General features: G+C 47.1%; 1 protein-coding gene and 1 long non-coding RNA gene across 7 annotated transcripts in view; one reads left to right on the top strand and one right to left on the bottom strand.

Moving 5' to 3' along the window:
• LOC134517910 (uncharacterized) overlaps positions 1–11,360 on the bottom strand; it is a 56,742-nt gene extending 45,382 nt beyond the window's left edge. The window contains exon 1 of the long non-coding RNA XR_010071758.1: positions 11,253–11,360. This is a non-coding gene — a long non-coding RNA (uncharacterized LOC134517910). The remainder of the gene's footprint in view (positions 1–11,252) is intronic.
• On the top strand, positions 10,168–27,051 carry SLITRK3 (SLIT and NTRK like family member 3). 6 transcript variants are annotated; one of them, XM_063339918.1, is made up of 5 exons: positions 10,168–10,297; positions 14,143–17,216; positions 20,601–20,626; positions 24,511–24,578; positions 25,245–27,051. In XM_063339918.1, the coding sequence occupies exon 2, from the start codon at positions 14,161–14,163 to the stop codon at positions 17,005–17,007; it is 2,847 nt and encodes a 948-aa protein (XP_063195988.1). In that variant the 5' UTR covers positions 10,168–10,297; positions 14,143–14,160; the 3' UTR covers positions 17,008–17,216; positions 20,601–20,626; positions 24,511–24,578; positions 25,245–27,051. The 6 variants fall into 6 exon arrangements, with proteins under 6 accessions (XP_063195988.1, XP_063195989.1, XP_063195994.1 ...); XM_063339924.1 differs by lacking the exon at positions 10,168–10,297 and adding an exon at positions 10,325–10,804; XM_063339923.1 differs by lacking the exon at positions 10,168–10,297 and adding an exon at positions 12,359–12,511.
• The last annotated feature ends 307 nt before the right edge of the window (positions 27,052–27,358 follow it).

The following is a 27,358-nucleotide window of genomic DNA, read 5'->3' as shown; positions in this document are numbered from 1 at the left end:
CTACAAAATGTGATAATGTAAGGTGAGGTTATGGAGTTGTGTCGGGCTGAAATAACCACTAATAGACTTTACTGGGAGCATATGAGCAATGCGAAACCATTACTACCCCCAAAGCGTCGGGATATGCTGCTTTTGCTGCCGGGAACACCTGTGCTGCAAACTTGAAGTGGAAGTAGCCGCCATGCCCAGCATGACGTACAACTGTCAGACGGTCGAGACTCTCTCTCCAACTCTCCTTCAAATCCATATAGGTTAGTATTCAGCTGCCTATAAGCTCCAAATATTCCTATGTTCTCCTCCCCGTGCACAAGTTTTAAGCCTGTGCCCTTCCCTGGGTAGCAGAGGTTTCTCAACACATTTCCCTGACATCGCAGGGTACAGTCAGACTCAGAAAAGGAGAAAATCCACTGGAAAAATAAATATAGTTGAGTAAGTAGGAGGGGGAACAATGTCTGTCATCTTAACCTGTCTGTCATCTTAACCTGGAGAATTCGCTGCTCTACTTACTCGGCTCTCCCTTTCTCTCATTCTAACTTTAGGGCAATTTAGCAGTCACCTGTGTACCTGGGAAATCCGCCGCCGTGCTAACGGCTTGTCGAAGCTCTGGCTCTGCGTGGGGAAATAAGGGCACGCACCAGGCCAAGGGAGAGGGGAGCTTTAACTAACCTTCGTGTTGCACCCACTACCAAAGAACTACGCCTATGAATAAGTTCTCATAGGACTATGTTCATCAGCAACAGCCAACAATTCAGAGTGAGGACAAATTGCGGACCTCTACAAGGTACAAGCCGCTATAAAGAAGTAACAATTATTTATTGTCCCCCTGCTCCTGTAGGTTTGTGTCCCGTTTGTGTCCCCCTTGCCTCGCTGCCTATGTGCGCGGGTGGCAGAAATTCTGCTGTGGCGCTGCCTCGGCTTTGCCCAACCAGGAGCTGCTGCAACCTGAAGGGCCAGGCAGAAGAATTTTTTTAAAAGTTTGGAAAGACACATATTATAGTGATCAAGACTTACGAAGAACTAGTGAAAGGTTGTTATTGCCGTTGTTACTGCTATTATTATAGTTCTTATTATGATGTTATATTAATACGCAATGGTAGGTGAAAATCACGGAGAAAGGGGTTTGAAGATACCTCCTTGCCCCCCATCTCATCTCAGGCTGGGGGGCAGCTCTGCCACTAACCCGGTGCCCCAATCTCATTCCCCGGAAATAGCAGAAATTATAGAAATAATTCTGGCATGCCAAAAAACCTCGCATCTAACCTCAAAAAAGCATCCTGCGCTGGGGCATCACGCGTCTGAGAGCTTTGCGGCTCAGGCCGGCGCCGCCGTTGCAGATGGGCTTCCGGTGGGTTTGCGGTGATAAGGCTTTCACGTGACATCGCGTCTAGGTTGTCAGCGAAAGTCCCGGGGATTAGTGTCCCCTGAAATCTCGCTAAGCGGCTTGCCCTAAAATGTGCTTTATGTGGATCATTCACAGAACTGCAGGAGACAAAACATTGATTATTCCTAAAAAAACAGATATTTTTTTTTTTTTTATAATTCTGTTTAACATGCACTTGAACACTTGGGCTGCGTTGTGGAGCACTTTACTCATTTTTTAAAAGTCTGGAAAGAAATACCAAATGTGGCCCTGCTCTAAACTGTAAAACGAAAATCAGAAGCAAAAGCCTTTTACCTTTCTCTTTAATTGAATCCAGCTGGCCTCCTTCTACCCTGCCTTGCAGTCATTTACAGATATGCAAATGGTTTGAAAAAAATGTTGCCATTTTCATCTGCATTGCACACCAGAAAATCAGAAAATGCGTGTGTTTTCATAGGTTTTTCGGCAGTTTTGCTATCCTGCTGCTTTCATGTTTTAAACCGGTTTAACGGTACAATATGCTTCAGTCATATATTGAAAAAAAAAAAAACAAAAAAAAAAATCAGTCTCTACCTGGACAATATTGATGATGTCCCTGAAAACTTTCACGTCTACAGGGTAATTTTTAGAAACGCCTGTCAGCACGAGGAGCAAAAGCGAGAGGCCGGGGGTTGCGGGACGAAGCGGTGGAAGGGGACAAGAGGGCTGAAGCCCACAAGGAGACGTGAAGCTCTGCTGCTGGTGGTGGCTCCCACGGCCGTGGGAGGACGAGACGCACACACAGCATCTCTCCTTTGTCTCTGCCCTCTCTGCTTGCTTAGATATCTCACATGGGCAGCAAAAATTGGATTTTTTTTCAAGATGCCGCAGAGCTGTTTTCCTACCTGTCTGCGTTGGGCAATTGCCTGCTTCCCTGTGGCCAGTGTTGGCCTTGGTCGGACCCATGTGCGCTACGGTCAGGAGTAACACAATGTGGCAGTCGTGCAGTTTGGCAGTAAAACCACTCTGGCAGGGCATTACAAAGGGCCTTGTCTAACTTGCGTGTTTAAGTTGGAAAATCATTGAAGTTTGAGCGACTCTTCAGTAGCATTTAGGTAAGGCTGGCCCCAAACGCCTTCAGCAGGAATGGATTCTCCCCAGACGACAGCTAATGGTCTGACATTGCGGCAGGGGAGGTTTAGATTAGATATTAGGAAGAATTACTTTACTGAAAGAGCGGTCAGGCACTGGAACTGCCTGCCCAGGGACGTGGTCGAGTCACCATCCCTAGAGGTGTTTAAGAAACGTCTAGATGTGGCACTTCAGGGCACGCTCCAGTGGCAGAGATTGTAGGTTGCTCGGTTGGACTCGATGATCTCAAAGGTCCTTTCCAACCATGAAGATTCTGTGATTCTATGATTCTATGATTCTACTTAAATGGCAAAACCTAAGATTACGTTTTAAACAGTGCAATTTAACTTAGTAATACTGTCTTTAAAAATTAAGCAAGCAAAAAAACGAACGATAAGATTTTACACTAAAAAGCAGGTGAAGTCCCTAAGCCGGTGGGCTCCCCTCTGCAGCTGGTTTAGCAGGATGGATACACCCTTGAAACTAGTGGGGTGGTTATTTGGGGCCTTTTGTAGAGAGACACCAAATGTTGGATCTTCCTTTACGGCTTATGCAGAAAAATTATGAAAATCGCCTGTTAGCATTAGTAACCTTTGGAAGAACTACGCTAAGAATTTAGCTGAATTTATCGTAGGCCGAGACAGACTTGTAAGTATAAAGAGCAATGATCACAAGTAGATTCACACACATTAGTCACTGGTTGGAAGCTTTTCTGTATATAGTTTTTTGTTCACACAGTACCTTCAATGGAGGGAATCCTTGGCACTCCCACGGTGTAAATTATTATTATTATTATTAATAATAATCCTTATGTTAGACTATTTCCACATTCACAGTAACCTCTGGGGGACAGTGCAGAAGTTTCCTGGGTGGTGAAAAGAGTTGCTATAAACCTACTTTCGTTGATTTTTATTTTTTTATTCTCTAAAAAGGGTTAACACAGTAAAACATAATTAGCCTCGAATTTTCCTGGGCCCACTGTATATTTAGCTTGATATATTAACGTCACCTTGGCTGCAGCCGCTGCAATGGCACCATATCACTTAGGTCTTTCATTTTGTCCCTTGATACCGCTCAGCAAGGAAGGAAGGACAAATCAGACAGCATCAGCTTGAAAATATGTTCAGAATATAACAGCTTGATTGCTGCTGACCACCCAGAGGACAGGTGTGACACATATTTATGGGCTTGATTTTAAACCAATATCCGTTCATTTCATTTATGAGTCCATTACATGTTTTATTTTGACAGTGCCACAGTGGTGTTCCTGCAGTCTTTTGGCCATAAAACGTTCACAGTGGGATGCGTAGCTTATTATTTGGTGTGTAGGCACTGTGGACCCCACAAGCTGATGAACTATGCACAATTTATTCATTGGATTGTAAGCCCAGTTAAATCACAAGCTAAAACGAAGCCCTTCTTGCACACTTTGAGCCGCTAACGTTTCATCTTATAGAAGCGGTTAGGAAATGCCGAGTATTGTTATGGATTTTACATTGCGACATGGTACTGTCCTTCTCACACTTACGGCTAAGATTTTTATCGATATTGAGGAATCCCAGTTCCCAGAGGTTTTTGTAAATCTTCTTATATTGAGATTTTTCCTAAAATTCCAGTTTCTGGAAGGTGACTACCCAAGAAGCTGATATTTCCAGCTAGCTGGAGATAGAGGGATGGTATAGAAAGACAGAAAATGAATAAAAAAATAAAAACCCTAAACAGAAGAACCTTGAAAAATTAAAGATATGTAAAATAATTTAAGAATAAGATTTTAGGCAGTTGCATGAGTTCAGAGCTTCGATACACAATGCTTACTATGTAACTTTGCCACGCGTTTACTGGTGACCTAGAAACCTTCAGTTCTGCCATGTTCATTATTTTATGTCATTGTTTCTATTGGAATCTGTCTCCAAATCTGTTTTTTATTAAATTTTCCTAAATTTAATGAGGTTACATATATATCTCTCTCTATATATATATATATTAAGGGTTATAGTATAGGATCACAAACAATTCGTCCCTCATCACGAACAATCACAGAAACGCGGAGTTTGGAGGATGCGCAGGGAATCACCTAATCCATCTCTGGGCCACAGGAATTGTCCTCCGGCGTTCCTGAGGCAGAACCTCACCTGCCTTTTTACAGGCCTCTTACGCCAGAGGCTCTGCGACCTCCTTCATCCGTCTTTGCCACCCTCACCATCAGAAACATCTTCCTATTATTTGGTATAAATCTTTCTAGCTACAAATTAAGACCAATTTCTTCTTTCTCTCTCGAATTTTGTTTGTGGAGAACAAAGCATTCCCGTTATTTTTCAGCATATTTTTGTATAATTCAAAAGTATTATCGTGTTCCTCCTACTCTTCCATTTACAACAGTCCTAATTTACTCTTTCCTCATAGGTCTTACTTTCTAGACCTGTGATCCTTCTCATACGTCTGCATGTAATGACTATCTGGATGTGGCGACCAAAAATGGTGGTTCTCACTGTCCCTTGCAAAAGAAATTCGGTGTTATATAAAATGGAGGGAAAAAAGACAAAAAAACCCCCAAAAAAACTCAGCAAAGACTTGTCTCGGTATTTGAAAATTGAAAAGCAGCTATTTCTCTGAGCTTTTCCCTCTTGTACAAATAGTAGGCAAGGAAACAGGGAACGACTGCCTGCGGTGGGAAAAGAGTATGGCATAGCCACGCTACTGAAATTTTGATAGTGATTTCCATTGGCTAAGCGGGAAGGAAGGACAGCCCCTGCCTTCCTTGGCTGGTGGGAAAGACGGAGTCAACGCTCCTCCAGAGGTCAGTTTGGAGCTGAAGGCAGAGGAAGGTACACTCGGATACATTAGCTGATACTTTAGCTCACCAATTAATAATTTCAGCAGAATACAAATAATACCTTAAGTGCACGCTAATGTGTTAATGCGTCACGCACCAGAAATACAAGTATTACGGTGTCACACGTTAGAAAAGATCTAGGAATTTAAGACCCAATTCTCTTTCGCCGTTTTCAGACTCAAAAATGATTAAATGGACTTAATTGGTCCACAACTTCCATTACAGGGGACTGAAATCGAGGTGAGCCAGCTCATGTTGAACCTCATAGCTGAGCCCATTTAGGATGAAAGATCACCTCTTCTTCATAACCAGGGGCTCCTATAAGACTCGTGTCATCGGCAGCAAAAAGAAAGGAGGGTAAGTCTTGCAAGAGCAGAGGTCATTCTCACCATCTCTTCCATGACTGTTGAGCTCCGTTTCTAAGAGATTAAAATGGCTATCCACCTTGCCGATAAGGTCTATCTCTACTTCCTAACTGTCCTCAAAGAGGAACTGCAAGGAGCGGTGCCAACGGTGAGCTTAGGGAAGGGAGGAGAGGGGGAAGAGGAGAAGTGGTTAACAGTAAACGGAAAATGCTGGCACCACCGGACTGAACGGAAGTGTCACCATTGACATCACTAAAAGTAGGATCAAGGCAGATCTAAAAAGCAATTTAGACTATGAGCTTTTCCTTCCAAATGAGCGGTAAGTGCCTTCCTTCACACAGAATTCAGCGCGGTAATAGTGCCTTCTATTACATTTTAAATTGATTGGCTTTATGGCCCGGTGCTGGGGAATTGCTCTAGCATGATCCCGTCGGGCTCATGTTTCTAATTCTGGCGACTCTAAATCCAGATTCCCTGAAAATCCATGCTGTTGCTTACAGCGCGTGCTGTAGGGTAATCTCCATTTTCGTGGGCCCTGACAAAACAAAGGGACCGGGATGCACCTAAGATTAGCCCACAAGGTGAAAAGCAAACCAAGCACTTGCAGAAGAAAACGTTCACCTGCAGAGTGCGTGAGTGTAAAAATAAACCACAGTGGTTACTCCGCAACAAGTGCTTCAGCTAAGAGAATTCACACGCTATTTTTGCGTTATCTAAGATTTTTCTGATGGGAGCAACACAGCAGTTATCATCTGAAGGTCTGTGTCCTGCCACTGGGGTCTTTGGGTAATGGATGGACAGATTTAGAAAACACAGTTCCAAGTCCATCTTCTTCCTTTGCGTGGTCCATGTTCAGCCTCATTTAGGACATCAGAACCTGTACTCGTGCTATGAGGTAAAAATAACTCTCTCCTTTGGAAAAAAAAAAGCTTAAAAAAAGATGCATTATGTTGTCATGAAGATGTGGCTGCGTGGCTCCAGAATCGCCTATGTGAAGTATGGGAAGAGCTGAAGAAGCCCCTCTCCGCACTGGAGCAGAGCTCATAACTCCGTCGTTTGGATGGGAAGAGATCACCCTAAGGGAATTATTCTACCTTTGATCCACGCGTGAAATTCTGGCTGCTGTCAGGGGAAGTTGTGCATGCCTAACCATGGCTGTACATCATTCTAATAAAGGCCAAAGAGAAGCTCATATATAAATGGAGTGCTAAGGTTTTTGACACTGGCTATAATAAATATCAGCACATTTAAAAAAAAAATGCGGGCTTACGTGCCTGAGGTGAGAAAAAAGCTATAGCTGTGCCTGATTTACTAGAAGGAAATATTTAAGGCCGTTGAGTCATTAGATAAAAAACTGATCTTGAAATGTCAGGAATTGGTGAGGATAACAGAACTGTCAATTTTGTCCATTAAAAACTCCCTTTTATTTTGCCTACTTTTCTCTTTTATTTTTAATAACGACCCATTAAAAATAGTGCACTCGTGATTTGCTGGTATTTGCTGTTCTATTTTCATACTTTCCATTAGTTCTTTCCTCCTTTTCTTTTTCATATTTACACATATCATCAAATGCTGGAAAGAAATCCCATGAGTAAAACCCAATTACATACAGCTTGTTACTGGCGGCAGGGCTGGGGTTTCTGCACAACTGCAGTGTCCTGTCGAGTTTAAAGTAGCTGAGGGCTTTTACATTAGAAGTGGTCCACGATAATATAATTTGGTGCGTTGTTATTTCTTAGTTTCACGTAAAAATAATGCATCACTTACAGTGGAGACAACTGCCCTTGGGAAAAACCAACAGCTATTCCATAGGACAATATATAACTGATAACGAGGTGACTCGCAGTAAACATTGTGTCCAGGAGCATCGGTTTGACATAAGAAGCTCTCCGGTCTGAAGGATTCCAGCTGGAACAGCCCGGTTTAAAATTCCTACATTTCCTCCATTTCATGTGCGTTCACCGATGCTTATGCAGTTCAAATAATCTGTGTCTGTACTTATACAAATGCCAGGACTGTATGGAGAAAAGGATACCAGCCTTCATCTGAGCGACCAGTAACAGGCTGAAGGTACCTTAGAGCCTCCTGCAGCTCCCCTTGAAGTCGGAAGAAGGACTGAGCCTTGGCCTGAGCTCTCACTGTCCCAATGTCATCCTCCGGCAGTCAATGAAACCTCTGCACTGACTTGGGGGGGACAGGACAGCCCCTGCATCAAATTCGGGTCCCCTTGAAATGAGCCTGAACCGTTGCTACAATAGCAAGAGAGGTTGTGGTCCCTCAAACAGCACTGGAACAATATGGCAAAGATTTTAACAGAAATATTCTCTTCCAAAGAAGGATGGCAGGTAAATTCCACCTGATAATTTTGTTTCTCTGTCTGTTTGATAAATGAACTAAGTAACGGAGAGGGAAAAAGAAAAGTTAAGCCTCATGAACTGCTTCACTGCTATGCAGAGAAGGTTCTCTATTCTGGTTTTCTTCAATCAACATTTTCAAAAACACTAAAATTTCTCAGTTTGAACAATTTATAATATACAAACACAAGAATATTTGACAGGTTCTTTAAAAAAAAAAAAAAAGGCAAGGAGGGGAAAAAAAATCTCAATGTTAGATATATTTGTCTGACCACACCAGACAAAAGAAATCTCATGGGGACACAAGAGGGGTCACCAGACCCAGTGAAGGAATTTTCAGCCCTTGCTCCAGGAGGTTCAGCTTCAAACCCAGTGCCAGCAGACTGATGGCGTTATCAGACGTCTGCCTCTTGCAGCCTTTGCAGCTATGAATGTTTCTGCCCAGGACCACTCTCTGCGTGCGGGAGAGTTACAGCACTGTATTTTCCACAGCCCGGTGCTCTGGCCTTTCCTCCTAACTCCAGGATTTCCATGGATGAGGCCACCAAAGGCAAGGTGCCCCCTGGGAAGCCCTCTCTGGGACCTGCCCTGCACCCTGGCGGGGGCACACGAGCATCTCTCCCCGGAGCACCCGTCTGGCAGCTCTCCCAAGCAAGTGCATGTGGGTTTTGCGTCACGAATTAATCAGCACGGCAGCCCGGCTCGTGCCTCTCTGCTCCCCCTCCCACGCTTGGGTTCCCACATGTTCACCTGCCCCGACAAACAGCAGCTCGAGGCGTTTCCCCCCTCCCTGCCGCTGGCGTGCGGTGAGCTGGGTGGGTGTCCAGGCACGAGCTGGCTTTGCCGGAGCTTTTAGGCTGAAATGCAGCCTGAGCCCAGGCGCTGGCTGTATCTAAAACGTTTCAACACTCAGATCCAGAACCTCTAAACTACTCCCTAGCTTTAACAAAATATAGAGAGCCAGGAAGCTGTTCCCGTCTATAATAATTACAAGAGAGTTTCCCTTGCCCTTGCACTATTTATTGCTTTTGCCCTTACCATAGATTGCGCAAGACAGAAGAGACTATTAAAGATCAGAATATTTCTTTCTGGGCAGGCAGGGCGAGCTTTGGCAGAAAACTCCCTCTTTCTCTCAACCATTGCCACTTCTATTAGAAAGGGAAGGGGCCGGTTTACACTGCAGGTCGAATGAAGCGTTAAATAACTGCGTTGCAACGACTGCAGTGGGGGGAATGGTCGCCTCCAGTGGAAACGTGATGCTGTAATGATACTTTTGGAAAGGCACAATAATTGTTCAAGTATCCTTTTCTAATTTGCCACAAAAGTTATCCATGGTTTCCCTGTCTCCCTTGTTCTCACAAGGCTGTCAGGGGGGAAAAGTGCATTTTTGGTAATTACAACTGAGGGTGGAAAGAGGCAGCCAGGATGGCACCTGCCAGCCTCCCACCCGGGTGACAGGCATCTTCACTGACTCCACAGCTCCAGGACAGGGCTTTGCAAGGAAATAGCTCTCTTGCCAATAATAATAATTATTATTAATAACCGAGTGACGTCCTAATCTTGGCTACATCAGTCCGGCGTACCTTTAGCCGGAGCTCCTGCCAATCACACTCACACTGATCCTGTTCTCAGCAGGTTGTGTCGACGAAGCCAGCAGAGACAGAAGGGCTGCGAGCCGCTCCGGATGGAGGGAGATGTAGGGGAACGGACCAGGGGCATTTCTGCCTCCTGGCTGGCGGGGGACATGGGGACACGGGTCTTCCAACCCTGCCAAACCCAGGGAGAGCCATCTCTGGCGAGCGAAGATCTCCTCCTCACCCCGCTGTAGGACGCGCAAAGGATGCCAGCGGGAGGGGAGATGTCCCCCCCTGCCCTCCGAGGGCATCCTCGGGGGCTGCCCTGTGCGAGGGCCGAGCAGGAGGCGAGGGCGGGGGGGTGGGGGCGGCGATACCCCCCCGGGCTGGGAACCGGCGGGGTGTCCTTGGGACCTGCGGCCGGCCCTGCCAGCGAGCGGGGGCTCCGGCGGGGCCGCCGCCATCCCCGAGGAGCCCTGCAGCGCTCGCTGATTTGCATTCAAGGGCCATCCCCTCCCAGCCCCCCCGCTCCCCCCCCCCCCCACCAGCCGCCCTCCCTCCTTCCCTTCCTCCCTCCCTCCCTCCCTCCTCTCTTCCCCAGCCCATCTGCAAAACTTGAAGGCAGAAGCCCTGGGAAGGATGACGAGCGTTATTCGGTGGCATTTCGGAAAGTTGCCGGCCGGGGGAAGCGGCGCTGCAAGGTCAGGGCAGGATGCTGCCGCTCGGCCCAGCATCGGGGATGGGGGGGGGCGGCTCTCTTCCCCCCCCCCGCCCCCCCCCGAAACACAGCGGGGTGCAAGGAGGGGGGGGAATGTGCATAGGTCGCTTCTCCGAGTTGCCTCTGTGCGCTTGTTACAAGAACAAACTGTTGTGATTTCCCCTTTCGCCCTTTTTCTCCGCCCCCCCCCCTTTTTGAGAGGGGGGTGTCAGGTGCATGTTGCCTGCTGGTACCCCATGTCGCTCCCGCGTCAGAAAATGAATGATGCAGCGATTTAATTAGGAGGGAGCGGTGCGTCCATATTGCACCGCCGAAAAGAGAGCTTCGGCGGCTGGGAAAAGATGGTGCACGGCCGCGGGCGCGGAGGCAGCGCCCCTGCCCGCGCAGAGCGCCGTCGGGGGGGCAGGAGGCCGCGGGCGCCCCGGGCTCTCCCTCCCGCACCTGCAGCTTTCTCTGCCCGTCAACTTTTTGCTACCGAGCCGCGGTTCCAGTTAAGTCTCCTCCCGGCCGAGTTACCCCGGGCGGGTGGGAAGGGGAGCTGGGGTTTAAGGCGAGAGCCGGCGGCGCGGAGCGGGGGCGGGCGGCGGGTGCTGTGGGATGCCCCGCGGAGTTTACGCGGCCCCCGCGGGGCGCGGAGCGTCTCGGCCCCGCTGTGCGCGGAGATACGCGCAGATGTGTGCCTGGGGATGGGTGTGCACGGCTGGGGACTTGCGTGTGCGCGGGCGCGGACGGGTGCGTACGGCGGGGATGCAAGAGGTACCGCGGGGGCCGCCCGTCTCCCGGCGGGGGTGCGACCTGGGGGAGGCAGAGCCCGCAGACCCCCGACCCCCCCGACGCATCTCGCCCAGCAACTTTCAGCCACGGGCGAAGCCGCGCAAGCCCCCCCACCCCCCCCGCCACGCTCCGCGGATCCGCCGCCCCCCGCGCAGCCCTGTTACCTGCCTGCGGCTCCCGGGGCGGGCAGATACCGGCCGGCGGCGCTGCCCTCCGCGGGCGCGGCCCTCCGCCTGCGCGCACGTTCCGCGGCGGGTGGAAGGATGCGAAAGGTGCCGGGGTCTCTCCCACGAGGTTTTTTGGCATTGCCTCCGTGGCGGACGGGAGGCTGCCGGATCCCGGAGAGGCTGCGAGGCTGGAGCGGCGGAACGGCACCGGGACGGGAGGGAAGAAAGAGAGAGAGAGAGAGCGCGGAGGAGGGAGGCGAGGAGGCGCTGGCGGCGCAGGGGTGCGCGGCGGGGGGAGCCGGGGCGGCCGGGCCGGGACACCGCTGCCCTTCTCCGGGGCCCGCCGGGCTGCTCTCCGCCGCAGCCCCGGCAGCTCGGCTGGCGCTTGCAGTCAGAGCATCTTTGATTTCCTCCAGAGTTGGCCTTTTTTTTTTTTTTTCTTTCTTTCTTTTTTTTTTTTTTTTTTTTTTTTTAAAGAAAGGGGAGGGGGGTGTGCGAATTGTGACCCATCCCGGCGGCTTTTTCCTCTCTGATTCTTCTTGGGTTTTTTTGCCTCCCCCATCTGCTCGTTTCCCACTTCCCTTCCTCTCCGCCAACCAGCCCCCTCCTTCCCCCTTAAAAAAAAAAAAATAAAAAAAAGGCAGGGGAGGAAAAAAAAAATGTATAGTCAGGGCTTCCCAAATGCGCGCCCCCGACCTGGTGCCAAGCGCGCCCCCTTCATTTGTTCCCCTTCTTGAAGCTCATTTTCATGACGTGGAAAAGCCTGATCCAGGGCAACAACAACACCACACACACACACACACGCACACACACGCACACACACACACACACACACACGGAGAAGGAGAGAAGCCCGAGATCCTCCGCCGCGCCCCAGCCCTCCCGCTCCGCGTTGCCGGTGCCCGGAGAAGGCGGCGGCGGCGGCGGCGCTGGAGCCTGCAGCAGCCCCTCTCCTCCCTCCTCCATTGAGTGTGCCAAACAGCAGCTCTGCATCCTAAAGAAGATCATTGAGGGGCTCATTGCATTCCCAGCACGTCTCAGGCTTGCTTCTTTTTTTTTTTTTTTTTGCTGCCTTTTTTTTTTTTCCCTTTTGCCTCAGCTTCAGCAGGAGTAGAGAGAGAGGGAGAGAGAGACACAGAGAGGGAGAGACAGAGAGAAACCAGCAATCTTTAAACTCGAGCTTTTTTTCCCCCCTTCCCCTCCTTTTTTTTTTTTTTTTTTTTGTAACGATGTGCTAAAATCTCTTCTGCGAACCGGTAAGTACAACCTTTCTGGATCCTTTTGTTTCCGCCTAGGGTCAAAGACACCCCCTCTTCCAAAAAGAAGATATAATAATCCTCTTTATTTATTTTTTTATTTTTTATTACAGCCCTTGCAGAAGAGAAAGAACTTAAGTGGCTAATATTTTGCAAAGGAGACAGAGAGACCGATGCTGCAATATAGCTCTCATCTCTCTCCCTTCTTCCCAATTAGATGGTGGTTTTAATTGCAGAGGGTATTTCTCTTTTCATGCTTTCAACCATCTCCTCTTTCCCACAGGGGAGGGTTTCATTTGCAAGTTGATCCTAAGGATTTCTGTTCCTCTGGCATTTCTCTCCCCTAAATGCATCTGTCTGCTCTTAAGTTTGTGGATGGGGGGCAAAATTTTCTAGTTCTTACTCGAGGAAGGCAAAAAGGACCTTTTCTATTGAAAGATTAACACTAAAAGCAACGATCGCTCCGAATAATTCTAATGGGCATTTCAGTGATTCAAGGAAGGCTGCATCACCGCCGTTATTATTACCATCCTTAGCATTTCTCGGTGCCCGCACATTTAAAATATCTGGTGAAGGGAAGGGTGAACCCATATGTTGAAGGAGCTGCATCTCATTAGTACAGTATTATTTTCATCTGATTGGAGAAGAATGGTGTCTTCATTCGGAAACGTATATAGTAGGATAGATAATTTAACGGCTGGTAAGTGTCAAGGTATTTTTTCTTCCACTTTCAGCTTTTTAACCAGGTCTCCTGCTTGGTCCTGGGGGCGCAAAATACCCTAATCCAAGGCAGGCTGAGCGTTTCAATCCTAGGTGCCTCTTTAGCTGTCACTTCCCTTTAGATCTGCTGATCGCATGGGCATGTGCTTTAGAAAGATTAATCATCTCTAAATGCTTTAATCAGCTAAAATGACTAATATGTGGTATGTATTTATCTGATAATATACCAGTTGCATTAATTCATCGGTGCGTTTGGAAGGGGAAGATTTTCTTTTAAATAAGGATTGTTAACCATTTAAAAGGTATTGCGGGGATTTCTGAAGGGAACCGTTTTGCCAGGGACATCAGCAAACCTTGCACATTCCTTTGAACTTATGTATGGAATATATTGAGCCGGGAGGGAGAGAGATTCAAGGATTGAGATTCAATAACTTTAGGAGTTTGCATGTATGAAAGATGTAGTGCGACACTGGAGAAATCTACCCACTGGTATTTCCCCCTGTAGTCAATGCGGGCTATGGTGGCTACAAAGCTAAAATTGCAAACAAGTATGAAATACGTGTAGTTCTAAACACTAGTCTTAACGGTGGAAAACATGTAAAGATGCAACACGTTCAGCCTGTGTGCTCATATTGCTGTGTGGTCTGCATGTGCTGTCCTCTTTATAGGTGGCATTTACCAAATGGGGGGATAAGGGAGGCTGGTATCGCGTGATGAAACCTTCTAACATCTCCTAAGTACAAATCAGGGCAAGGCTCGCCCATCCGACACCCCCAGAGTTGGTTATGAACGTCTGCCCAACAATTGCTGAACTTTTCAGGAGCCTAACACAAGTCTAGCAGGTAGGGGCTTGGTAAAAGGAGCGGGGCAGGACGGAAATACTGAAATCTGCATTTTTCTTCCCGTTGCAGTTTTGTAAACATCAACAAATGATGAAACCTTCCACGGCAGAGACGCATCATAAAGGAAGGATGTTGTGGATAATTCTTCTAAGCACAATTGCTCTAGCATGGACTACACCAATTCCCTTGATAGAGGACTCGGAGGAACTCGATGAGCCCTGCTTTGATCCATGTTACTGTGAAGTGAAGGAGAGCCTTTTCCATATACATTGCGACAACAAAGGATTTATAAATATTAGTCAGATAACAGAGTCGTGGTCCAGACCTTTTAAACTTTATCTGCAGAGGAATTCCATGAGGAAATTGTACACCAACAGTTTTCTTCACTTGAACAATGCTGTGTCTATTAACCTTGGGAACAATGCACTGCAGGACATTCAGACGGGGGCTTTTAACGGGCTCCGAGTTCTGAAGAGGTTGTATTTGCACGAAAACAAATTGGACATTTTCCGAAACGACACTTTCCTGGGTTTGGAAAGTCTGGAATATCTGCAGGCAGATTACAATGTCATTAAACGGATTGAAAGCGGGGCATTTCGAAACCTAAGTAAATTGAGGGTCCTTATACTAAATGACAATCTTATCCCCATGCTTCCCACCAACTTATTTAAGTCTGTGTCCTTAACCCACTTGGACTTGCGCGGGAACCGGCTAAAAGTCCTTTCGTACCGCGGGATGTTGGACCATATTGGCAGGAGCCTGATGGAGATCCAGCTGGAGGAGAACCCGTGGAACTGTACGTGTGAGATCGTGCAGCTGAAGAGCTGGCTGGAGCGCATCCCCTACACTGCCCTGGTGGGGGACATCACCTGCGAGACCCCCTTCCACTTCCACGGGAAGGACCTGCGGGAAATCAAAAGAAGTAAGCTCTGTCCCATGCTGTCCGACTCCGAGGTGGAAGCCAGCCTGGGCATCCCTCAGCTGTCGTCCAGCAAGGAGAACGCGTGGCCTACGAAGCCTTCCTCCATGCTGTCCTCCTTCCATTTCACCGCTTCCTCTGTTGAGTACAAAACATCCAACAAACAGCCCAAACCCACCAAGCAGCCCAGGGCACCCCGGCCTCCCCCGACATCCCGGGGCCTGTACCCCGGGCCGAACCAACCGCCCGTGGCTGCCTACCAGACCCGGCCCCCCATCCCCATCATCTGCCCTACTGGGTGCTCTTGCAGTTTGCACATCAACGACCTGGGCCTGACGGTCAACTGCAAGGAGCGAGGGTTTCACAACATCTCCGAGCTCCTGCCCAGGCCCTTGAACGCCAAGAAGCTGTACCTGAGCGGGAATTTGATCCAGAAAATCTATCGCTCCGATTTCTGGAATTTTTCCTCCTTGGATCTCTTACACCTGGGCAACAACCGGATCTCCTACGTGCAGGACGGGGCTTTTATCAACCTGCCGAATCTCAAGAGCCTGTACCTGAACGGCAACGACATCGAGCGGCTCACCCCGGGCATGTTCCGGGGCCTGCAGAGTTTGCATTACCTGTACTTCGAGTACAACCTGATCAGGGAAATCCAGCCGGCGGCCTTCAGCCTCATGCCCAACTTGAAGCTGCTCTTCCTCAACGACAACTTGCTCCGCACCCTGCCCACCGACGCCTTCGCCGGCACCTCCCTGGCCCGCCTCAACCTGCGCAACAACCATTTCTTGGCGCTGCCGGTGGCCGGGGTGCTGGAGCACCTCCACGCCATCGTCCAGATCGACCTGAAGCTCAACCCTTGGGACTGCACCTGCGACCTGGTGCCCCTGAAGCAGTGGCTGGAGGCTCTCAGCTCCGTCAGCGTGGTGGGCGAGGTGCTGTGTGCCAGCCCCGAGCGCCTGGCTCGCCGCGACCTGCGCTCCCTGGAGCTGGCGGCCCTCTGCCCCGCCGCCCTCCGTCCCGCCGCCGCCGCCGCCGCCGCCGCCGCCGCCTCGCCCCCCGCCGCCCTTCCGCCTCCCTCCGCCACCGGCGCCGCCGCCTACGAGCTGCCGCCGGCCGCCGCCGCCGTGCCCCTCTCCGTCCTCATCCTCAGCCTCCTCGTCCTCTTTTTTTCCGCCGTCTTGGTGGCCGCCGGGCTTTTCGCCTTCGTCCTGCGCCGTCGCCGGCGGAAGCTGCCGTTCCGCGGCCCGCGGGCTGAGGCGGCCGACCTGGGCGGCGTGCCGCTGCGCTGCCCGCGGATCTTCGAGGAGGGGGGCGGCGGCGGCGGCGGCGGCGGCGGCGGAGGGGGAGGCGGGGAGCGGTCCCCGGAGAAGGCGCCCCCGGCGGGCCACGTCTACGACTACATCCCGCACCCGGTGACCCAGATGTGCAACAACCCCATCTACAAGCCGCGGGAGGAGGAGGAGGAGGCGGCGGGCGGCGGCGGCGGCGGGGAGGCGGCGGAGCTGCTGCGGGGCGGCGGCGAGCGCTTCGCCCACGCCGCCGCCGCCGCCGCCGCGCAGGAGCCGGGCACCAACTACCGCACCTTGCTGGAGAAGGAGCAGGAGTGGAGCCTGGCCGTGTCCAGCTCGCAGCTCAACACCATCGTCGCCGTCCATCCCCAGCACCCCGCGGGCGGCGGGCTGGCGGCGGGCGGCGGCGGGCTCGGGGGGGCGGTGGCGGCGGGAGGAGGCGCCCCACGGGACCGCGACCGTCCGCCGCCCTGCGCCGTGGGCTTCGTGGACTGCCTGTACGGCACGGTGCCGAAGCTGAAGGAACTGCACGTCCACCCCCCTGGCATGCAATACCCGGACCTCCAGCAGGACGCCAGGCTCAAAGAAACCCTTCTCTTCGCGGCCGGCAAGGGCTTCTCAGACCACCAAACCCCCACAAGCGAATACCTCGAGTTAAGGGCCAAACTCCAAACCAAGCCGGATTACCTCGAAGTCCTGGAGAAGACCACGTACCGGTTCTGACCGCCGCCCCGCCGCCCGCCCCGGCACCGCCGCATGCGAGTAGAGGATACAGCTGTGTGCTCTCTCCCCCGCCAGATGTGCGCGCTGCGGGGAAGGGCCGTTCTCAGATCATTAATCGATGAAGTGCCTTCGCAGACTTTTGCCAGCAGATGTTAATCAATCATTATTTTTTATACTGAAACTGAGACTTTGACTGTGCCATGTCTAAGGTATATTATTATTATTATTATTATCGGGGATCTTTGTATTGATCCTGATTAAGTAAATTCTATGTGTGTCTCTCTCTCTTTTTTTTCTTTTATTTTCTTTATTGTTGGTTTTGTTTTCTTTTTTTTTCCGTTGCAGTAAACTTCCTTTATATTTTCCCTTGGAGGGGAGGGGGAGGGAAGGTGGCATCTTGTGGCTTGCTTTCTTCTTGCCCATCATGGCACAGATTCTGTACATTTATTTAAAAAAAAATGCAAAGAAGCAAACGAGCGCAGTTTGCTGCATGCCTGGAAACTGCAAGAGGGATGGGAGGGGAGGGTCTTGCTCGAATGTCTCACTCTTTTCTCTCTCCCTCCCTCGCACGCACATTCACCCGCACCCTCACCGCCACCCCCGCCGCCAGCCCGGTCCCTCCGCGCAGCGCGGGAGCGGGGTCCCGCTGGCTGCGGAGGGGAATCCCGTGGGCTGGGGGAAGCCACCGGGAGCCGAGCAGCCCAAAGGATGTAACCACGTGGCGCACACACCTAGGGGATGCTCAGTGACACTTCATCATGACGCCATGGTTTTTTGGAGGACATCCGCACTTTCCTAATAAAAGCAACATGCAAATATACAAAAAAAAAAAAAAAAGAGGAAAAAAAAGCTACTGGGCACCTATCACTAACAGCTTTGTAGGAAGCACTTTTAATGTTTTCTCTCATACACACATACACGCACACACACACACACACAAAGGTACAACAATGTGCATATATTTATTCTGTAATTTCAAGTGAATATAAATTGTAAAGGTAATGTTTAATCATTGTACAGTGATGCGTCTGGTATAGCTTTCCTAATAAAACGTTTTGAAAAAAATGCATATATATATATATATACCCATATATATATATATAGGAATACAAAGCTTGAACCTGAAACTTCAGCTTCCCCCTACTGAGATTTCCTTCCCCCACCTTAACCTTGAAAGCTATTTTATTAATAACAGTTCAATGCACTGTGATGTTAACAGAGGAAAACCCTGTACAGCTTCTCTTGCCAAGATACCACCCGAGACTTTTAAAAAATCCGATTTACAATCTGTATTCCCACGTTGCACTGTACTTATGGCAGTTCCCCTGTATTTAAAAATAGGCAGCAAAATTAAGACCGTGTCCTCGAGTGGCGTTTCTCGCAGGAGCGCTGGTTCCTCTGCCTGCTGGCAGCGGAGGGAGGAGGCATTGCTGCGGGTGTTTCTCGTGTTTCTTCGCAGTAAATGCGAAGTGAGCAGTCAGAGGAGGGCGACGGGAGGGGCAAATTAAACCCAATTTCAATTTCGCAAAAGGGCGAAGCCAGCCGGAAAAGGATCCCAAGGATTTCAATCACCCGGCTCTCCCTCCCCGCCGCCGTTTGCTCCCCGCTGAAACGGGAGCGAGACCAAAGACGATCGGATTTCCCTTCCCGGGAAGGTCCCGGTTGGTATCTTGTCCCCGTAGGTACCTTGTCCCCGTTGGTACCTTGTCCCCGGCGGCCCCGGGGCCGGGCCGGGCCGGCGGCGGCGGCAGCGAGCGGCTCCGCGCGGCCGCCAGGTGGCGCCGCAATCCCAGCGCTGGCGGCCGCGGCGCGGCGGGAGCGCGGAGCCCTGCGGGACCCCCCGGGCCCCCCCCGGCCCCGCTGCCGGCCCGGTCCGGCCCCCTCCCGCCCCGCTGAATGTACTCCCCGGCCGCCTTATACCGGGGGCAGGCGGGGGTCGCGAAGGGGAGAGCCCGCAGCCGGGCACCTGTGCCGCCCTAAAGACCTTCAAATACAGAGTTTTATACAGAAATATATCTATAGAAATAATTTGTCTTAACGGAACAGCGGTAACGGTAGTTTATGCAGGTGAATTGCCATTATTTTTATTTCTCCCTGCCCCCCCCCCCCCAACTGCGTTAAAAAGGTTTTCCCCAGGGCATTTCTTCTGGTTGGTGTCAGGGAATTAAGGACCTCTGGTTCCTTTCTGGATGGGGGCAGAGGCTGCTGCAGCACGCAGCGCGGTGTCACCTCCGACCCAGCTGTCCTTCCTTCCTCTTGGGGAACAACTTGGTTTCACCCAGCACAATGCATTTTAATGGAGATAAAACCGCGAATACTTGTTTTCACCCCAAGTGTCGCTATTTATAGCTTCAGCCAGGATGCTTATTGCAGGCTTTTTTTGTCAATTTGTCTTGGAGAGGCATCTGGGTGTGACAGAAGTAATCTCCCGAGCCTTGGTAGTAGCTGTATGTGTTTCGAGATGGAGGGACAGCTCCAAATGTCTGTAAATCTAGCATCAGCTCCATAATATTGGTAAAAATTTGAAGTTCTTAGATCCCTCTATTGAGTTGTTAGTGTTTTATTACTTCTGCTTTCAGCTTCTAATCTGTTGGGCTTTGTTCTTTTTTTTTTTTTTTTAATGGATAGTAGAAGAGCATGCATGTGTTAAAAGTAATAAACATCAAAGTGCAAAGGCCAGATCCTTCTTACGATAGACATAATAATTACATTGATAAGACTACATGCAAGTAACGCGTGGGGCTATAAATCAGGTTAAAGTAAAACCAACCCCTAGTGAGAGTGGTGCTGTATACATTTGGCAATGTCATCAAACCCCCAGGTGTTCATACTTGTATCCAAATATAGTAAAGCCAGTTGCAAATAATGTTTATATTTTAATTAAACTGCAGAAAGGTGAGAGAATTTCGACATAACTATAGGTAGTAATCTCACCCCTGAATGGTGAGGAAATCTATTTATTCAGTGGAAATAAATTTGTTCTATGAGAATGGAATTTTGTATTAAAAGAGATAATTTTTTGGCTTACATTGAGTTATTTTTCTTTCCTTGTGTAGGAAACTTCCTCTTCCTTGTGTACTGGAATCATCTGGGGATGATTCGCTCTCAAAGTGTTGATGATATTTAACTGTGATATCTCTTGTGTGTTTTGATGACTTCTGTTTTGCTGTTTCATTGTGTTGAGCTGAGGCTGAGTGGGTGGCAGCATTACTTTCCACTGCAGGAAACAAAAGTGGATCCATCATCTCTGATCTGTGACGGGTGACTCTTTACATGCTTCAACCTGGGTTACTCCTAATTAATAGGGAGTATTCATGATAATTATATCATTATCAGCAGTATTATTGGTAGCATTAATAGTATTGGGAAGGAATCAAATAAAGTCAAATGATCTGCATTTACACTGGAGCTGTTTGATGGGATACTATTTTAAATAAATAAATATTTTTTTAGTTTATTTCGCTACTGTACAACAAGTAGCTGGTATCGGCTTCGGCAGTTCAGCTTGTGGCAGTGCTCAGAACCTGTCAGTAAATCTGTGATCATGTGTCTGTTTTATTCACTCATTGATTATATTGAAATTCTTCCTACAGGTGAAAGAAAAGGAAAAAAAGGCCAGGTAAGTCCCAGTCCCAGTCTGTAATGACTGCATATGGGAAAATAGAAAGGATAATAATCTTGCTCAATTATCAGTGCTCTTTTGTATTTCCTGGATATTGTCATTGCTGTCACCATCATATTCTGCCTGAGTTAAAAGATTTGTTTGAGACTTGGAAATTGCTTCATGGATCTCTTGACTGTATCAATAGTGGGAGAAAGATGTTCTTTTTTATAGTATGAATAATAATCTGACTTCTGGAAAGCAATCCATCTCTGCAAGCAGGACCTGTAGCGCTCTAGTTAGGCAAATGTGACGGACAGGTCACTTATTATGAGATTCAGTGGACATGAGCTAAGTTGTGGTAACTCAAGATTTTGTCAGAGACCTTTCCAGACAAAACCACATTTGAGCATGTCATCACAGCTGATCTGGTTTTAAGCTAGAAATGCACAGTTACGGTCAACTTGTGTTCTCTGCTGTAAACTGGTACGGCAGCAGGACAGAAAGGTCTCAGTGAAATGTCGATGTGCAATGCTCTATGTTTCTGAAACACTGACGTGTGCAAGCGGCAATTCATGAGTGCTCTGCTACTCCTTTGCTCAAGTACCTACTTCACACGGGCTGTTCACATGAATAAGACATGATGAATTGTCTTTATCTGTAACAGAAGTGTTCACGTGAAAAAAGTGTGTAGCATTTGGCCGTAAGTCTGGAAGTTCATTGCTTACCTACATTACTCAACCAAAGACTATGACTTCTGGCAGTGCTCCAGCCACTTAGGTGTGAACTTGTTCCAGAATTGCACTTCTTCCAAAGGCATTTTCTTTTACAACCTGGATTTATACACGCTCAAAAATCAGGCTGCTGCGCATTGCATATTCCTATCCTCTGAGTTTTCCAAGACTTGATTCTAAATTTGACTTCCTCATACGGAGTTTCACAGTGAATTTATGTGTGGCTTATAGAGTACAACGCAGTTCTTTCCATGGGCAAAATGTAGAGTAAATTCACCCAATATGTAGTTTCACAACTTCTTCATAATAACAACAGCTCTTTGTACGAAGATATGCTATTTTTTAATACTTTGTAATATTGATGTGAGTGGCAATACATCTTTTTTTCCCAATTCTTGAAAATTTTCTGTTTTATTTGGGCAAGAGTAGCTATGCCCCTATTCGAAGCCTGTTTGAGCTAGTGGAAGAAGTGGAATGCGCTTGGAACAAACCCTTGTGTGGGTACGGACTGGAGGCCTAATTCTGCTCCCTTGAAGCCAGTGATGAAATACCACATTACTGCTCGGTTTCGGCCAAGAGAGCTGAAAGAAGAGCAAAGCCTGATCTCAGAAAACTACATTATATATTAAGTGGATTCAAGTATTTTCAGACAAGTACTCCATGTGACTATTTCAGAATAAAATGAGTAACAGCATAGAAAAGATGGTTTTGCTGTCAATTTAGTAATTTTTCTGATTGACTTAATTCACAAATTAACCAAACAATCTTTAGCGCTTTTTGTTTTAAACTAAGAGCATTCACATAAAGGCAAATATGAATGCATCTCAGCAGATTCAAGAAAGGTGGAAATTGGTACCAGAGTTTAGACCTAATGTCATAGGTAGCCAACTAGCCAGCACGATTATTAATGTAACAATTGCAAATTATTTAGAAATACTTTATTAGTATTATTCTTTTTAAATGTCGTTTGCTTGATCCTTATTATTTCCCACTTTTAAAATCATGTACTTCCGTTTTCACTTTTGTTTAGGTTGTTGGAGGAGTTAGGGGGATTACTGATGAAAGCATTAGCTTTGCTACGCGTGGCTACCGGGGTGAAACTTGTAGGTTATCTTTGATCACTGCAAAATATTGGGAAACGCTCCCCTGTGGTGGCATTTCTTTGTTAAATTGGTCGATATTGTGGTTTCCAGAACGGTGTCAGGTGGTTCATTTTTGCAGAAAAATGGTGGGAGAAGGCTCCAAGGACCGGAGCCACTGGGAGTGCTATAGGAATTCCCTGTCCCACAGTCGTACTGGGTAGTCTCTGCATGGTGGATGTTGCATCAGTCTTTATCTTTTTGAAAGTTAAGGATGTTAATATTCAGTATGGGGTTATTTTTAGGCATTACGAAGTAGTATGTATATGCAATACTAAGATTTTGGGTGCCTTAAAAAGAACAGATAATAATAGGGGGCATAGCACAATATAAAATATTAATAACTCAGTCATATGTCATATAATGAATCTTTAATGTCCATTTACTTTTTCTAACATCTTTACTTTTCTACTAGAATTTTCTAAATCTCTCAAGAATATCCTGTAAATTCTATGAATTCTGAAGAAATATTTTAGGTTAGCCAAGGGTCAAATCTCTCCGTATTTGGGAATTGAAACAAATACCACTATCTGTGGAGGAATGTTCCTCTTCCATGGCACGTGGCATGGCAATTTGGCATGTTGTTGTAGCACTGTGCCAGTAAGGGAGGCTCTCCGTAGCGATGAGATTTTGCAGTAGGGCTTGAATAATTTCAAGCAGGAGTTCCTGAATTGTGATAAATCACTATTGGACCGGCATAGACCTGAGACGTGCTGCTGCTTCTGATGGCACTGCCGTGTCTTCTGCTGATGGTGGGACCTGGCACCATTGCTGGTGGGGGCTCCTGTAATAGTAATTCTATAAAAACAAACAAACAAAAAGCAGAAGAAAGGTTTGGGAGTCTTTATCCTACAAGGACTATCTCATTTGAAGTTAATGACTTTCCCCAAATGTTAAAGTGGCATTAGTATACTGATTATGAGAAAATGTGTTTTTTTAATCGCTTTTCTCAGCTTTACTTTGCTTTTCTGGAGACAGTAGCTGGTTTACATGTTAAAGAACTGCAGAAATGTATTTTTTTAATATTTTTTCAGACCATGATTTTTAAAATAAAAGCAGTCTATTATGACAGTAGCTATCCTAAATTGAGATGAGTTTTCTAGAAAGCTACATAAACCTTTGGTTTTGTACTTGGTCCTAAGTTATTATATGTTTGTGTATATATATATGTATGTATGTGTGTGTATATATATATATATACACGTGTGTGTGTGTGTATATATATGTGTGTATATATATATATGTATATAAAATGTGTGTTATCTGAATACGCCTTGAACCGAAGTCTGTCATTGAACTTTGGAGGCTTTGGCGTTGCAAATCAAGGCCAATTAATGTGGTTTTTTTTGGTTTTGTGATTATTTGGTTTGATTTTATTCAGCGTATGACTGGAGAGGAAAACATTGCGGTGTGAAAATTCTCACAAAACAATACTTTTTAATAGGGATTTCAAATTTAATTCTTTCTTTTCGTTTCTTTGGAGAACAAAGGAGCTATGCTCAAAAGGGTGTATGAATTGCCACTCAGGTTTAGAGTTGAAATGTGTTCACTCTGCTGTGTCCTCTCATTCCTGAGTGCGCCCAGGACAGTCTGACTCTAAGGAAGATGTAAGAAATTCCCATTAGTGAGATTACAGGGTCAGATGTGGCCAGCTCATCTGCTCCACCATTAGCTCTCACCCTGAGCAATCAGGGACCTGGGGTATGGCACCACTGGAGGTACCAGTCCTCTGTGTGCAGGGAGCAGGGGAGTGCTAAGCACTTAGAAAAATCAGGTTGTAGCATTTCGGTGAAAAATGAGCTTTAAAAAAACTGGACAGCGGTAGCGGATGCTGGCCACTTAAAAGTTTGTCCCTGTGCTCTTTAGAAAACTCATCCAGAGTTTCTCTGGTGCTGTTAAACTGCCACGAAAGGTCACGTCTGCTCAGTCTTCATAAAAGTGCTGCTGAAAAAGATGTATAGCTAATGCATTCTTCTTAATTAGAGAGCATCATTTCTTGTGGCATCACTTCTATTATGTTTTCTTGCAGTGACCCAAAAACCTGGCTGCTTTGGAAAGTGGATAGTATTGGCAAGCAAAGAAATATGGCAAGTAAAGGTATTTTTTAGATCCAGTCTATGTTAGTGTTTTCTTCAAGGAAAGGGCAAGTCATAGCTATTGTCTCCCTGTTCTGCAGCCCTCACTGAGAGTAACTAAAGGCACTAATCAAGGGAAAGAGTCAGTCATCGTTCAATCCATGTTTAATTCTCCCCTTTGGTTTTAAGCCAACAAAGAAAGAAATGTGGATGCATCTAATTTTTATAGATATAAGTATATATATATATGTCCCTTCTGTGAGCAGTGAGGGGCTGTGATACTGCAGGCAGCGATGCTGATGGACACAACGGCATTGGCATGGCTGGGAGATGGGTTAAGCTGTGACAAGTGGGGACTGTGCCAAGGCTAACAATGTGAATGGCACCTGAAAGTCAAGCATCTCGCTGAGTTAGAGACAGTCAATAACGATACGCAATTCTTGTTGAGACCCCTCTTCTTAGAGCAGGTATACAAATATCTCAGAGAGTCCCATTTTTCCTGCATTTGGCCCACGTTCTCGACCAGCCTCCAGACTGTTGGTATTCTCAGCATTGCTTTTACCTCTCTGCATGCCCAGATGTTCATTTGGCTGCCAATAAGTTTTAACACCTCGGTTTGCACATTGACCACATGTGTGAGATGGAGACCAATTGAAAATATGGTTCTCTCTGTTGGGTTTTTCTGTAGAGTGGTGTTTTGCACCTCAAGACTTCATTCTGTCAGAGGTATCGACTGGATTGCCTACCTGTAACTCAGCTTTGTAAGCAGCCTCCCGAGGTTAGCCGTGGTGGTATGACATGCCTTGTGCTTTGCCAGCCCCTACAAGCCAGCCAGAGTCTGTTAAAGCCTTCAGAGCACAAAAGCACTGATAAGATGGATCTCTCACAGGTATGCACCAGGGATAAAGCGGAGATGTTTCATTTGCAACAACCTAGAATCAGTTGCTGTTCACTCAAAGCCTCCTATGTCGTTACTTCTACTGGAACAGGGCGGCTAACGTATGTGATGGAAATGCTGACACTAAGTATGTACAGTACATACATATATGCTGCGTGTATAGATATGTGTGTATACATGTGTATGCAGGCATGTTGAAGTGCAGAAGTTGATTTTTGGAAAGTTCTGGGAGATTCAGGTATATGGCTTGCTTTGGACTGTTATTAAAAATATGGGCATTTTGGTTATGAAGCTAAAAATAGCTACATTAAGACCTAAATTCTCAATGTAGGTCAGTGGAGGCACTTCTCAGACATATTAGCATTTTGGACACTTAATCTTAGCAGCATACCGCGTCTCCTAGAATAGGTTAGTAGAGGCAATGCAGGAGAAACTGCTGCATCTCAAGTCATTCAGAAAGGTTGCCAAGTTTCTCAGGAACAAGAATGGCAGAATAATGAGTATTATATTTAATTTGGGATGGAAAGGCAACCGTGGGGAGTTCAGCAGAGGCAACTCAGATCATCTTGGCTCTCTGAGGGAGGGAGAATTTATAACTATAGCTAGCTAAAAAGCAGCAAGCTGTGTGTGCGTTTGTGTGTATATATATACTTATATATATGTATATACAAATCTGTGTATGTGTATATAACACGGTGTGTATATATGTATGTATGTATATGCCTATAATGTATAATATGTGTATCTATAGATATGTATACATTTATATAAATTTATATTTCTCTATATAAATATTCATGCAACTATGGGAAATAACATTTCAACAGTGTGTCCTTTTCTTTAAAACCCAACAAAAAGCTGCTTCCACTAACATCGTATTGGCACAAATGTCTTAAGGTATATTTTCTATGTAGAAAGGAGTGTTGCTTAGCGGTTGAGCACAAGCCTGGAAGGTTTTTACTCTTCCAGCGGACTCCAAGTAAGTAATTAGCTGCTCCACAGCTGTTCTACATTTGTGAAATAAGGTGGTGGCCAAAATGACTCAGGGCTGGTTTGAAAGGCAGAAGAAGGTGGTTGGTGACTGTTTGCGCTTTGGAAATCTCTGCTATGCTCATGGAGTTTTGACGGTGCAATAGCCGTAGCAGTAATTATTCTGTTTGCTGTAAATGTCCCAGCTAATGCTAATGGCTTCTGAACAGAGGGGAAAAAAAGATGAATTTCCTGCTCCAGCGTAAGTTATCTAAAGTCTGATTACTTTGACTCAGTGATGTATGGATTTTCGTTTAGGGTTAGGATGTTAGGCTGTAAATCAAGAATTTTAGCTCAGCGAACATCTAGTTCAGGATGTGTCTTTTATGTTATAATTGATTTTAAATAATTTCACTTTGTCATCAGAACAAGCTATACCTTAATTCATGATAAGCTCAAAGAATTTCTCAGCTGGAAACCCATTCATATCAGGGTGAATTTTGCACTTGACTTCAGTGTGGTTGAATCAGATCAGTGTTTCATTAAGCGCTGACATTAAAACAATCTTGTAGCTGTGCAACTATTAACTAAAATTGTAATTTTGTAATAAAAGTGAGCTTAAAAATGACTTACTAGTTATGTATTCTATGATTATAGTGTCTTTCTACCGAGAAGACTTTTCGGCAGTTGCTGGGTGTTGGCAAGGGTTTAGATTTTGTGCTGCCGGTCGTTATTTTGAGTCTTGCCCCTGATTTGAGCTGGAACCGGCTCAGCCCCTGGAACAACGCATCGTAATCCTCTGCAGCTCGAAGGAAAAGCTGCAAAGTAACGATCTCCACCAGCATCCCTGAAGCCACCTTCCCTGAACGATCGCTGAATTGCCACATGTGTCGTGCTGGAGTAAATGTAGGTCAGGGTAACGTGGATTTATCGTT

The sequence above is a fragment of the Chroicocephalus ridibundus genome, chromosome 6 (genome assembly GCF_963924245.1).
Source record: "Chroicocephalus ridibundus chromosome 6, bChrRid1.1, whole genome shotgun sequence".
In the NCBI taxonomy this organism is placed as follows: Eukaryota; Metazoa; Chordata; class Aves; order Charadriiformes; family Laridae; genus Chroicocephalus; species Chroicocephalus ridibundus.
This window is presented reverse-complemented; position numbering and strand designations above follow the sequence as displayed.

Excerpts from the sequence above, each read along its gene's own strand:
- SLITRK3 (XM_063339919.1), top strand. The coding sequence starts at position 14,161 with ATGATGAAACCTTCCACGGCAGAGACGCATCATAAAGGAAGGATGTTG.